Source organism: Trachemys scripta, chromosome 11, assembly GCF_013100865.1.
Source record: "Trachemys scripta elegans isolate TJP31775 chromosome 11, CAS_Tse_1.0, whole genome shotgun sequence".
In the NCBI taxonomy this organism is placed as follows: Eukaryota; Metazoa; Chordata; order Testudines; family Emydidae; genus Trachemys; species Trachemys scripta.
Window position 1 is genome coordinate 59,071,812 of NC_048308.1, and position 14,679 is coordinate 59,086,490.

The 14,679-nt window shown below is 40.1% G+C and overlaps 1 protein-coding gene across 2 annotated transcripts in view; it reads left to right on the forward strand.

Moving 5' to 3' along the window:
* The window catches only part of PARD3B (par-3 family cell polarity regulator beta), a 647,317-nt gene that overhangs the window by 382,705 nt on the left and 249,933 nt on the right, over positions 1–14,679 (forward strand). For both annotated transcript variants that reach the window (XM_034786262.1, XM_034786263.1), the window contains 2 exons: positions 1,016–1,121; positions 2,997–3,112. In XM_034786262.1, the coding sequence (XP_034642153.1) occupies positions 1,016–1,121; positions 2,997–3,112 (222 nt within the window). The remainder of the gene's footprint in view (positions 1–1,015; positions 1,122–2,996; positions 3,113–14,679) is intronic.

Genomic DNA, 14,679 nt, shown 5'->3' on the forward strand with positions numbered 1-14,679 from the left:
ATATTGTAACTTCACCTCATTGATCAGTTCACATGTATCGTAATTTTATGAATACTGTATCAGTATTAATAGATTATTACATGGCAGCTCTGCATCTACCACACCAACCCTCAGATGTACTGAGTACACCATTCCCACTGAATTTCAGTGGAGTAAAGTCAGTGGGAATTTAAGGGCACGCACTATATTGCAAAATGCACTTGGTAACTCACAGGATCAGGGCCTTTAGGGAGGGAACTGATGTAATAGATGAGCTTGTGGTATAGGTCAATTTTGGACAGTAGGAGTAATGCTGTCTAGAAAGGAAAAAGGGCAGGTTGGAAGGATGAGGGAGTGAGAACACTCAGTGGAAGAAGTCAGTATAGTCACTAGTTGTTCTCCAGAGATACTCAGTAATGTGAGACCAGAATGGAGGTAGCATATAATGGGGAGGTCAAGGGTGGGGCTTACAGGAGCATTCAGAATGGCATGAGAGGAAATGAGGAGTTACGGGGAGAGGGACAGAGTTGAAAGTGGCAATCATGATGCTGATGGCCGTTAGTGACGACAAGGAGAAAAGGTGAAGACTAGGAGAAAGAAAAGTCAGAGATGTTCATAGACTGGTGATCACAAAGGGAATAAGTGATAGAAAAGTACAGAGTAGAAGGAAGGAATGATGGTGAAGAGGAACTTTTCATGTTCGTAGTCGTAGACGGGTATTACAGGAGGAATTTAGACAATGATCCGGGGCTTCGGGCTTATCCATCCTGTCATGGGATAGTAGCAACTTTTCTTTTCTCCTATTAAGAACAGAGAAGGAGAAGAAGGAGATATCTGCAGGGAAGGCACCTTACTACCTATCTCGGAGTTAATAAATGTTGCAAACCAAAAAACTTAAAACAGTTGAACTTACTATTATTTAGTTAGTTTAGGTATTTGTATAATTTGTGGATCACTTCAGGCCTTCCAGTCCAGTTATGGATCAGTGAACTGGTGTAATATAATTGCTCCTCCTACTTTGTTTAACCCTTTTTAGTTTCAGAGCTGACTATGTCTGATCGTGGTAGTGCCGAGAATGAAGTTCCACCTCCCCTGCCCCCACATCCCAGTGAGGAGCTGCTTTCTGAAGATTATAATCATAGGTTTGGATTTACTTTTTATTGCAGTTATTTTTATTATTTACAGCTAGAATGTCTCAGTTCTCACTGATAATTATGATGTTATTTCTCATTGATTAAAAGCACTATTAGTGTGTGTGTGTGTGTGTGTGTGTGTGTGTGTGTGTGTGTGTGTGAGTAGATGTGGAATCTGCACCATAATAGTTATGGTCAAGTTGACATTTCTGCAATATAAATCATGCTTGGTTATTTTGGAATGTAATATCCTGTCTATTTCAGTAGTTTTCAAATTATGGTACATCTATCACTCTTCATTGGTACACAGATTTTTAAAAAATAAATTATTTTCATAATCATGCACTATTTTGCAAAGAAAACAGTATATCATACAGTTTTTTTCTATAACCTTAAACCAGTGGTGGGCAACCTGTAGCCCTTCAGGGTAATCTGCTGGCAGGTCGCGAGACAGTTTGTTTACATTGACCGTCCGCAGGCATGGCCGCCCGTTGTTCCCATTGGCTGGGAACGGCGAACTGCAGCCACGGGGAGCTGCGGATGGTCGTGCCTGCGGACAATCAATGTAAACAAACTGTCACATGACCTGCCAGCAGATTACCCTGATGAGCCGCAGATTGCCCACCACTGCCTTAAACACTTCATACCCAGGTAGATTCTTATAATTTTTTTCATTCTGTTTTACTTAATGTACATGAATTTCATTGGTGTCAATTTTGTTTTTTTAATATGATATTCTCTTGTCTCTAAGGTGTATAACACACTCACACATACAAACTAACATAAACACGCAAACAAAATCCTTTGTAAATTAATCAAATGATGGGCCAGATTCTCAGTTGCTTTACCCTCAGTGAGGATTTGGCTATATACCTCCTGCAGACTGGGAAGGAAGGGAGGTAGAGAGAGATTGTTGTTCTTATTTCTCTTTTTAAATATTTCGGATATGCTCATCTGACATGGATTGAAACTGAGAGTAGAGCTAGTCAAAAAAAACTTGGAACCATTTTCTGTCAGAAAATGCAGTTGCAACTAAATTGAAATGCTTTGCAAAATTGTGTCTGTCTTGCTGAAATTCCCTTTGGGGGAAAAATGGGCAGTGGGGAGGAATCAAATTCTTGAAACATCCTTTTTCAACATTCTTTGAATGAAATTTTCCAGTCTTTTGTTTTGAAATTACTTTTGTTTGAAATTATCTTAAATTTTGAATTATATGTTTAAATATAAAATCAAAATGAAAACAAAAAGTTTTCATTGAGCCAAAATTGCTTTTTGGGGGGCAGGCAGGGAGAATTTTCCTTCATAGAGAATTTTGAAATTTTCAGGTTTCATTCCAATTCTAAACTGAACCAAATTTCAAATCTCAGTCCTTTGTGAAACAGAATTTTGCTCCTCCATGCAGGTTTATTTCTGGTGAGCTTCTGTGAAATGGTGATGGGTGGTGGTGTTTTTAAATGCCATCATTCACATAGATTGTTGACATGTCAGAGAGTGTGAACCAGGTGCAGGGACTGCATTTTGTGCAACCTCTTTGGTAAACAATTCAGACAGGAGGTAGTTAAATAGGAGCTCAGCAGAAGAGAAAACAAGGCTGTTGGCATTGGATATTTCCCCTTCTGTTCTGTTAAATAAAATCATATTTAAATATTAAGCATGTAAAATCAGCAGTTATCTTCACGAAGAATCTGTATTCAAATATATATAATTAAATACATGTGAGTAGAGGTGTTAAATCTCACAAAAGAAACGTGACAATCAGAGATTGATTTAAGATGCATGATTGCAAACAACTGGAGGGGAAAATACATTTATATTGTGAAAGTTTTAATTACTTCACTTGGTTTTGTATTAGTGCCTAAATGTTTTGCATGGCTTTTTCCACAGCTCTGTAGTGGATTCAGCAGCATATTTAACAGATCAGAACATCAACTTCAGATCTTTGACAACAGCCAAGCAGCCTGAATCAATTAATCTGAAAACCTCCAAAAGCATGGATCTTGGTAAGATGGAGGGGGGTGGGGGTCATCAGGTCATCGTTTTAGCCATAGCACATCTGCAGTATCTTCTTATTTTCCGCTTTTGTTACTTAAACACATAGATCAGTGAGCATATTCTTCAGCAGAGCTGCTGTGGTAGGGACAATAGTCTGCCTCCTATAACATCTAATCACAATTACCATTTTTATCGAATTAAGCATATTTTTTCCCCAAATATCATTTTGTTGTCATGCAGTGTATAGAAATTTCAGCTGAGGGAAAGAGAGCTTTTGTGAAAATAAGGTAGAAGAATTGCCAGAGTTATGTCTTTAAACAATCCATGCATGTCTAAGTTTATAACAAAACAATAAACATATTATTTTCTGATAGAATTTAGACGATTGTAAAACTGAATTAGACAACCGCTGACTTTCTTAGGACAAGATCATTGACAATAACAAAGTTGAACAATCAAAACATCGCAGTAGATTTTCATAGAGGCTTGAAAGGAGTATGGTTATGGTACAATACCCATCAGAGCTGTGCAGAAAATTTTGCAGTGTGGGTGACACTGAGGGAAAATTGTTTTTACAATATTAGCAAACTGTTTGTGGAAGGGTTGATTTTTTGTTTTGTTTTGTTTTTACCCAATACTTTTCTGTGGGGAAAACTGAGTTGTATTTTAGCAGTAGCAAGAAGAAAAGTCTCCAAGCCTTTTAAAATTCAAAGGATCAGGAACCAAGTAAAACCTTTTGTATTTCTTCTGCATGGCACATCTCACTTTTTCTGGGTATTTCATATTTAGGCACTGATCCAGTAGGTTTGAGTAGTTCCACTGGTGTGGCGCTAAACATGTGCTTAGGTGTTCTGCTGGATGGGCCTTAAATATATCATGAGTGGTTTATTTATACACACACAGAGCCAACAGATTAAAGCTCCTTAAATGGTGGTCGCACTGTATTTCCTTCTGACATAGTGCATGTTTATCTTAGTATTTTGTGTTCTGATTTTTTTTTAATCCAGAAAATATGTGCATTTTCATAGTAGGCAGGAAGTGAGCAACAGGGGCAGGGCCTTGGAGGGGTGGGGGCAAGAAGTGAAGAAGGGGTGTGGCCTGGGGGGAAGAGGTAGAGCAGGGGTGGGCCTTTGAGGGAAGAGGTGGGGCACTGGGCGGAGTCTTGGGGGTCTGGTTACTAGCATTTAGAAAGGTGGCAACCCCAATAGACCTGTGGAATGAGATTAGACATACTGAAATCTCTGAGGAACCTTTACAAACATGCCTTTTATGCAGCTTTTTCCCTTTTAAACCAGGGAACTCTAATTTGAGTCCCTACATGGATACAATTGCCACAGTATCACATGGTAGAGAGAACCAGTCTCTTCAGTTGCAAGGTCCAAAACCATTTAAGGCTTTCAGTGTCAACATTTTGAACTCTATATACAGACAGTACAGAACATGGAGCACTAGTGAAACAGTTTCTGAGTAGTCCCTAGGGTAGTCAAATGTAAGATAGGTTACAATAGCCTAATCTCAAGATGACAAAGGCACAGATAACTGCAACAAGATCTGCATCAGAAAGATCACCCAGCCCAGAGGACATAACTATGTTGGGCACATCCTTCTGCCTGGCATCCAGGAGCAACCTCAAACAGTGAACTTGTCTGACACACTCCCTAAATCCAGGGTTCCAATCAGCACTTCTTCTAGTTGCTTCTCCCATCGCACCAATATTGTATTGCATTCTTCCTGCATTAAACCGGAACCAGCTCTCTTATCTATGCTCCCATCTTTTAAGAGACTGGGTCATTTGCTTCATTGCACAAGCCAGGCCAAGCATGGAGAACAGTGAGTTGGATGTTGGCATTATTCAAACACACCACGGCCCATGTCCCTTCACTGTCCCTCTCAACTAACGTGCATATCTGTTGAACGGGAGGGTGACAAAATCTATTTCTGAGGTATCCCTCATGACAGAGCCCTTAGAGCACAAGACCAGTTGTCCAAAACTATCCACTGGGGTCTCTCTCACAAAGACAATAGCAGTTCTACTTGCCCTGTTGGGTACCACAGATGAGCCCATATCATCTGTTGATCAGAGGCATCAAAAACTGCTGACAAACAAAAGAACTGTCATGAATACTTGACCTTCATCCATTGTTAGCAGGTCATCAGCCAGGCCATTTTCCGTCTTGTTCTCAGGCCTGAAACCTGTGTGACTTAAAGTCAAGGAAACCTGATTGAAAAAGGATCATAGTTTCCCTCAGAAAAGGCAAATTAGATCCAGATGGATAGCTCTCAAGATTGTCAGTGTCAACAATTGGTTTTCTGAATTAGCTGTCTTACAAGAACTTGGTTAAAAATAAGTCACACCCTACTCCCTCTTCCATGTTTCCTCATCCCATAGGGAACAATCTTAGCCAGTACTGAGCCCAGTACTTCCCTACTTGCCTTCCTTTGCCATCAAGACAGGTGAGGGTCCAAATTACAGGTTGTAATCTGGAGCACCTCCCAGAATCAAGGTGAGCAACCCTGGCTGAAACTGCAGAAGAAACAGTATTTGTAATCTCAAAAAAACCTCTGCCTCATCTCCATAGAGGCAGACAGCTCAGTTGTGATCTGACTAATTTTATTTACAAAGTATAATGAAAATTCTTCAGTGAAAAATATTCAGCTCTGATAGCAAATACTATGCAGTTTAACTAGGTTAATCACCATTCAAAAAGATCTGTTATCTGAGAGTTTGCAGACACTATGGGGGTAGAGACAAAGACAATCTTCTTTGCCTCCTGTACAGCAGTGACAAAGACTTCAAAAATGCTTTGTCACTATCAGTCTGACTCGTCGTGGGATTTCTGCCACTGGTATTCTAGCATCTTCTAACTCATTTCATTTGTTGCAGATCATTAAAAAAGCATAGCGGCCTATGGCTACGGACCCAGCAAATGGTCATTTAGAAGCCACAATATCAAAAGTCAAGGACATATGGTTATTATAAAATTCTAGTAGTGGTTAGTGTGATCTGTCGGCAAAATAGTATTCTTCAAAGCCATCTGGAATATGATATGCTCCATTAGTCTAGAAGGACAGACCCTCGGGTCCATCACATTGATAAAAGAGGAGTCTTACCATTTATTAAATCACGACCCTCCCAGGGCAGCCTTTTACACAAGTTGGAGTTGAAGTGGGTATTTAGTTTTTATGTCCCAAGAAAATCAGACCTTGGTAAATCACACTCTCTCGCTTGCATATGGAGTATAGTCCAAAGTGAAATTTGTTTCTGTCCTAAGGCTGTGTAAACTGACACCTTCTGTGAAGAGACTCATGTTACAGCAACAAAAGCTCTCAAGACTCATTTTGCCAATGTTACGATAGCACAGCTACTGGGAGTTTTGTGCAGTTCTCCACATCATTGCTATTGAGCTGCTGAGGCTAGGTCAAATGCTTGCTTGTAGAATATGATTAAGTTTATTCCTCTGCCCCCCTTTGAGAGTTTACATCTCTCTAGTCATCGAGGCTGGAGATCTTAGATGCAAATATTCTGATGCTTTCAAAAGTTTACTAGTATATGCTTTTAAATGATGCTGTATCATATCCTTGTTATGTACCAGCGTTCTCTTTGTGCAGTTTACTTACAGCAAAAGCCAGGTACTAGTTAATTGAAATACCAAAGAAACTCGGACACTGACATTAGTCATCCACAGAAAGTTGCAGACACTTACTAAAATGTGAAAATCAGTAATAATCGTTTGGATTTCTGTGCTTTCATTCTATTAAAGTATGTTGTGTACCCACCATTAGCTTTTATTGCACACACAGAAGTATCTCTGCAAGATAGGCTATATGTAGAAAACTGCATCTCAGTTGCACAAGGGAGACATCTTCCAGGCATCAACAATAGTCTACTTCAGCTGTTTTTTGTTGTTTTTCACTTGCCCATTCCAGCTACATAGTCTTCACTGCAGTTGACCAGGTGTCACTGATTAGACCTGTAATTGGAAATTAGTAAACGCGTCTATTGGTGACACAAGAAAGAGCAGAGCCCAACTCACTACCTCTTATCTGGTTTGCACTGTGGAGCTAACAAGTTTATGAAATAGTAAAAACCTTTTTGTCTCTAAAATGAGCTGATATATACACAAGGAGCAATTCTGTTGAGTAAGAATATGCTGCTGTTATATTCTCACTTTTCCGAGTAGAATCATGCTTAAAACTATCGTTATTTTCCCTTCAATTCTACTTTTTTTTGTAGGTCTGAAAACCTTTGTGGAAGACCAATCTGTTTTCCAATTGTGGCAATACAAATTAAGTTAAATCATTACTAATACCTTTAATGACTGACACTTAATAGCAGGAAATAAGAGGGAGTGATCAAATAGTATAGGGGACTTAATATACAGCATCACTTTGTCATTTTAAATCTCCTCTGTACAGTTGAGGGAGCTGCACATATGAAGATAAAGCTAGAGATTACTTAGCAGTAGCTACTCCTCTTTTACAGTATTGCTGTCTCCTAATTTCTGTCTCCATCACTGATTGTACACAGGGGCAGCAACTAAGGGGGTTGGACTCTGGCACCTGTTTTTGTAGATGCAGTCTCTGTAATGCATATGTGATGAATCATATGGCCTGGCTCAAGGTTAATAATGACTCGAAGGTGCATGTGGTATAGCATTTGACTTCAAAAATGAGGCTCTATGGAGCCTATATATTTGGAGAAACCCCCAGTTACTTGTAGGGTACCTAGTTTCTACTGGAATACACTAGCAGTGATTGAAGTGTTTATTGTTGGAAATACTAATTAAATTTTACATCCTTTGAAGTCTGAGAAAAATCTACATAGCAAGTGTGCTGATAATCTTTTTCAGGGAGGGGAGTGAAAGCATACCTTTTCTGTGTTGGTACAAAACATCCATGTGTGAGGATACTTGTAGATTGTTCTGCTGTGTGTCTGGCTCAAGGCCCTAGCCTTCATTATTGTAGAGTAAAAGTCAAGGGATCTCTCAAACCTTTTATTGCCACCACTATAGCGGCAGATACAGAGGGGTTCTAAGTCACCAGCAGATCCTAATGACATTCTGCCTGATTCTGAGGTAAAGGAGCCAGAATACCTCCAGGAGCATAGGGGGAGCTTACGTGAGAGCAGCACTACCATTTGAAAGGTGTGGTATATGTTTCCTTCCCTCCCCTGCTCTGATTTGAGTCCAACAGTTAGTGCAGGAGGAGGGTGACAGCATGACCTTTCCCCTTTTGTGGAGTCTATTGCTCCTTGTGGAACTCAACCCGCCGCTCCTTGTGCTGCAGGTGCGCACACATTCGGTATGAGCGATGCCCCTTGCTCTGTTGTGCAAGGAGGAGGAGGGCTCCTTATACCTTGCTGCCAGACACCGCTGCAAGGCCAGCCAAAATCCGATCCTGACGCTTGCACAATTAGATTGAGATTACTGGCCAAATTTAGACCTGTGCATTATGTACCCTTATAAACCCCAGCACAACAAATTCAAAACTGGAGAAATGAGAATGTGTTGTATCTTCCTCTTCACAAATAAGTCAGACACTTATCTCAAAAGATAATGGCACATGAGAAAGGAGAGGCAGCAATCAATTCATCGAAAGAATGATTTTTCCCTCTCCTTTAACCACCTTCTATACATGCACATGTCCCCACACAGTTGTCTAGAAAATAACTACCATAATAACTCACCAACATCCATTTACATTAGCTTTCTTCCCCCTCAACTGTTTTTTCCCCCAAAAAAGTAATACTATATGGCAACATGGATTTTTTTGTTGCTGTTGTTGACCTGGAGGGTGAAAATTAGTGTGTTAAAAGAAAAAGGAGTGTTTTATTGTTTGCTTATAAACCCCTTTGATTTCCATAAACTGTTACGCACAGGAATAACTTGGGCTTTGCATAAATATACTATAAAAACTACATCCATGAGAACTGTATGCAAAACATGAAAGTGCTGCTTGCTTTAACCTGCAGCCACATGAAATTGAAGGATATTAGTGTATAGCAATTTTGTTGTATATCAGTTCAAGCAAAATACTCTGTAGACTAGCTATTTAAAGATATCATTTTTATGTGCAACACAACACCCATGACCAGTACCCTATGGTGCTTTTCAGAACATCTTTCTACATCAAGCAGACCTCAGTTGGTTAGGCTGCATGATCTGGAAAAACAGGGAGGTTTTTCACCTGTTTTTAAATGTGGGTGAAGAATTAGCTGTTATAACATCATTAGACATATTCATAGAGTTCCTTAACCTTGTGGCATGATTAGTGGAGACACCAGCCAACTCCATTTATGTATTTAGGGGTAATTATTAAATGATATGCTAAAACACAGGGAATGGGATGTTCTGCAAGGAGGCAAACATTTAGCATTTTTCTGACAACGAAGGATTTTGTAGGTTGCATGTCAGACTTTTCAAGTCATCTCAAAATTGTGAGAAGTCAGTGTTTTAGAGAAGGGTATGGGAGATAGGATCTTTATCAGTTACCTTATTGGATTGCTCTGAGCCGGATGATGCTTTGGGAGACTGAGATAGAAGTCCGAGATCCCAGGAAGTAACTAAGCTAGGGGCAGACAGAATGGTAGTGGAGATAATTATTTCTCAAATAGAGGAATGTCTTGATTGGATGAAAAGCTACTTAGGGGAAGATCTGTGCTGACTGTTACAGAGACCAAATAGAAGAAAGTGACTCTGTCTGTGTTGGTGAGTAAGTTACTTCAGAATATAAATCAGACGTGTTTGGGTTGTGAACAAGTTTAAAACCCAGTCAAGTTCTTGAGAGAATGAATGAAGAGATTGAAGACATGCTGGAGGATCACCACTTTCTAATATACTTTCTTAATAAGAATTTGGGTACAACTTTAATTTGCCAAATCATCCATTGGAGGGCAGGACTTTTTTAAAAATAAAAGTCAGACTCTCCTTTCAGCTAATATGGGGCTAAGCAAAATTATAATACACAAGCCCTTGGCTGTCTGGAGGACAAAGTATTAACCAACATCTCAAAACCCTTCCATCTCACATCACAAGTAACTTTCTAATACTGTAAAATTTTCTGAGGGCAGATTACAAGGTGAAGTATTAGAAATGGATGCTATTGTGTTCTCAAAAATTAGTGAAACATTTGAACGCCTTAGTAGATTTCTAATTGGAGAACAAACCCCAATCTGTTGTAAAATTTGGGGTTACTTGATTTAGACAATTAAAATATTAGAACAAATTAATTATATGCATGTATTGATGTTGTGAACATGAAGAGACTAGTGGTAATCAAGTTTAAATTTTAGATCAGTTTTAAGATAATTACATTATAAACCTTATTCCCCACCCAGTGGCTCTAACTTATAAATGACAGATTTGATTATGAACTTTTGGATTAACTCTGGGAGCCTAGGAGAAGTGATAATGACATAGTGTAGGTTTATAGTCAAGCTAGATCAGTATTAATGTTGTACTGTGTTTCATTAGAAAGATTCATCTGCTTCGGTAGTGGTCCGAGAGAATTAGAAAAGGCAACTGTAGCCTTCATAATGTTGATGGGTTGATATTGCCAATGGTATGTCAAACTATAGTAGCTTGTGCCAAAGGTTCGAGCTCCCTAAGGGCTGCAATATCTGAATTAGCAGGGTGGCAACCACTAATAGAAATATCATTAGTTCGGGAGACTGTAGGAGCACACAGGGAGAAATAGCAGTGACCACAAAAACATTCACAAGTTATCAATCGTCCCTTTATTAAAAACCATAATACACAGATAATGTTTTAGATACATAAATGAAAATGGAGGATTACCATAAAATGTCCAGCATCAATGTTTTCAGACTCACATCCCCAATGATACCACTGAGATGGGTGGATCTCTCATCAGGTGGCCATCTGTGGAAGGTGGAGGTGGATTTTTCCTGCCTATTGATGCTGAGGAAACCCTTTTATTCTGTGTTACACTCTCACACCCGTAATCCTTATGCAGATGCATGATAGTTCCAACCCTTTCCCTTATCAGGACTTCCACGCCCCATAAATCCCAAACCCCACTTTCCATCGCCTATATTCTGAGTTCCCCATATCATCATTTACATCAATAAGTTCCCATGGTAATTTGCAGTTATTGCAGAATTTCCCATGATGTTACCATCGGGCAACTTGCGGTAATGACGGGCACATGGTCGCATATTTTCCTGAACATCACCCATTAACACATCTTTTATGATAATCTTGCAACTTTGCTGGTACAGGGTTACCCTTGGGTCAACTAGTCATGTCAACTTCTTTCAGGCCTAAGGCCTTATGTGGCTAAGCTGAAATTTGACGGGTCTCATTTTACAGTCTTACCTTACTTGTATACCTAACACACTCTTACCAATAATATATGCATATCAATCCTATACCCCTATAATATTATCCTACATGTTCCTACACTATTACCTACAACATAAATTTATTCATCACACATTGATTACATATGAATTAACCCCAACAACAGAAAACAATGAAATGATTATATAAGGTATTTAGCTACACAACAAAGGTGTGAAATAAGGGGGATGGCCTCAATTGACAGTGTAAGACTGAAGAATTAAGTTGATGTGCCACTAAAAGAAAAGGAAGAATTTGGCGACTGTGATGGTACAATGAGGCGGTATGCTGCCAAATAAAAAGCTTTAATTTAAAAATAGAAATGTGGTCCCTGTGTACTGTCCAGCACTGAGTGTATATAGTCAGTTCTTTAGCAGTAATAGTTGGTGCAAGCAGAGGCTTGTGCCAAAGTATGGGTTGTATTGAATCTACAATGTCAGGGAAGCTCTTGGAACATAACTGAATTAAGCTGTCAAGTTAATTACAATCTTTCTTAAAAGAACAGTTTAGAGCAAAGAAGTACAGATGAGAAAAAGAATCTGAGAAGTCTTTCAGCTCCTTGATGCTTCAGGCTCTAAGTAGCTCACGTTGGACACCCAAATATTAAGGCACTTTGGAAAATGTTGCCCTTTGTTACTACTTAAAAGCCATACTTTATCCTCAGTCTTTGTGCAAACCTCCCATTAGGCTTCATGCTGGGAATGTTGAGTATCTGTAACTCCCATTAAAGTGAGCAGAGCTAGCCAGTGCTCAGCATCTCTCAGGATCAGGCCCATTGTTATCAGTAGGGGAGAGTGGTTATGGACTGCGGATAATTTATGTCTCTCACTTTGTAGACCTGGCCCATGATCACAATTTAAAATGTAAGATGGCCCTTGCGTGCTTTAGAGCATCACTAGAAACCGTAAATTCTAGAGGAAAAGAGGTATGAAATATGACTGCTTAGGGAACTGATCTGAGTTTTCAGCTTGTATCCTACCATGTAACAGTAAACCATCCTCCCCAGTACAGAGGGGATAAAAGTCCACCGCACTTCTAAAATGTAGTAGGGAGATTCCAAAAAATAAATGAAACGGCTAGCAAACATTCACAGGGATGGGTGAGAGCCAAAATTTGACACCATCCCTGTGAGTAATTTACTCCCACGTCTAGATTGGGAGCCACTGCACCAAAAAAATAAAAGCTGCAAGAGAGTCATGTCATTGGCACGATCATTGACTACAATTAATTGATAGTGCTATGTCTTGATTATGCTGAAAGGGCTGTGTAAGGATAACATCCATCTGGAAAGCCAGTGACCGATTTGTTGCCTTGTTTTACTGTAATATGTTTAGATCAGAAAAAGTAATTTATTTAGATTCTAAAAAGCAGCGTTTGTGTATGTAGCTAGGGAGTAAAGTCCTTGCTAATGAATTTGCTTATTATAAAAAGTTTTTTGTTAGGCTTTCTCAAACAGAGAACGTTGTTTGAGGAATTAGTTTTCCAGGAAATTCCTTGATGTTTTTTTGGTTTAGGTTTGCTTTTTTTATTTTTATAATCAGAAACGCAAAACTGTATCATTTTGTTGACAAGAAGTATGATACTATAGCCTTCACACACTTTTAAAAGTTTTTTTAAATAGGTATCAGTCAGTGTGTAAAAACTGTGATGTAAAGAGGCACTGCAAGTTAAAATAGTAATACCCTGCTTTTGGTAAAAAAGAGCAACTTGATTTTTTGTACAGAACAGCTTTATGTTAGCTTGAGAAAAGAAAGCTATGGTGCTAAAACTGATCTGCAAAAAAGGAGGAACATTGATTATCACTATTGGCAGATGCATTGATTTTGATTTTCTAAATAACTGTTTGGAATTAATTTACTGACCATTAAGGAAAGTGTTATTGTATCTAGAGAGGCAAAACTCTTATGACCCTATTTAGAATATGCACTGCATGCTACTCCACTGAAAAGAAAAACATTGATGTAAAACACATAACTTGGTTGTCTTGAGCGTGGCATGGAGATGCCAATCAAAGGGTATGTCTACACTACGGGATTAATCCGAATTTACAGAATTTGAATTTTGGAAACAGATTGTATAAAGTCGAATGTATGCGGCCACACTAAGCATATTAATTCGGCAGTGTGTGTCCATGTACCGGGGCTAGCGTCGATTTCCGGAGCGTTGCACTGTGGGTAGTTATCCTATAGCTATCCCATAGTTCCCGCAGTCTCCCCCGCCCACTGGAATTCTGAGTTGAGATCCCAGTGCCTGATGGGGCAAAAAACATTGTCGCAGGTGGTTCTGGGTACAGCCTCACCCCTCCCTCCATGAAAGCAATGGCAGACAACCATTTCGCGCCTTTTTTCCTGGGTGAACACTGCAGACTCCATACCACAGCAAGCATGGAGCCCGCTCAGCTCAAGACAGCAGTCATGAACATTGTAAACACCTCGCGCGTTCTCATGCAGTTTATGCTGAACCAAGACCAGAAAAATGAGGTGAGGAGGAGGCGGTGATGGCAGCACAGCGACAAGAGTGATGAGGACATGGACACAGAATCCTCTCAAACCGCGGGCCCCGGTGCTTTGGAGATCATGTTGTTAATGGGGCAGGTTCTATCCATGGAACGCCAATTCTGGGCCCGGGAAACAAGCACAGACTGGTAAGACCGCATCGTGTTGCAGGTGTGGGACGATTCCCAGTGGCTGCAAAACTTTCCACTTTCATGGAACTTTGTGACTTGCTTTCCCCTGCCCTGAAGCGCCAGAATACCAAGATGAGAGCGGCCATCACAGTTGAGAAGCGAGTGGCGATAGCCCTGTGGAAGCTTGCAACGCCAGACAGCTACCGGTCAGTCAGGAATCAATTTGGAGTGGGCAAATCTACTATGGGGGCTGCTGTGATGCAAGTAGCCAAAGCAATCACTGAGCTGCTGCTATGAAAGGTAGTGACTCTGGGAAATGTGCAAGTCATAGTGGATTGCTTTGCTGCAATGGGATTCCCCTAACTGTGGTGGGGTGATAGATGGAACCCATATCCCTATCTTGGCACCGGAGCACCAGGGTACCCAGTACATAAACCGCAAGGGGTACTTTTCAATGGTGCTGCAAGCACTTGTGGATCACAAGGGACGTTTCACCAACATCAACGTGGGCTGGCCAGGAGGGGTTCATGACGCTCGCGTCTTCAGGAACACTAATCTGTTTAAACGGCTGCAGCAAGGGACTTACTTC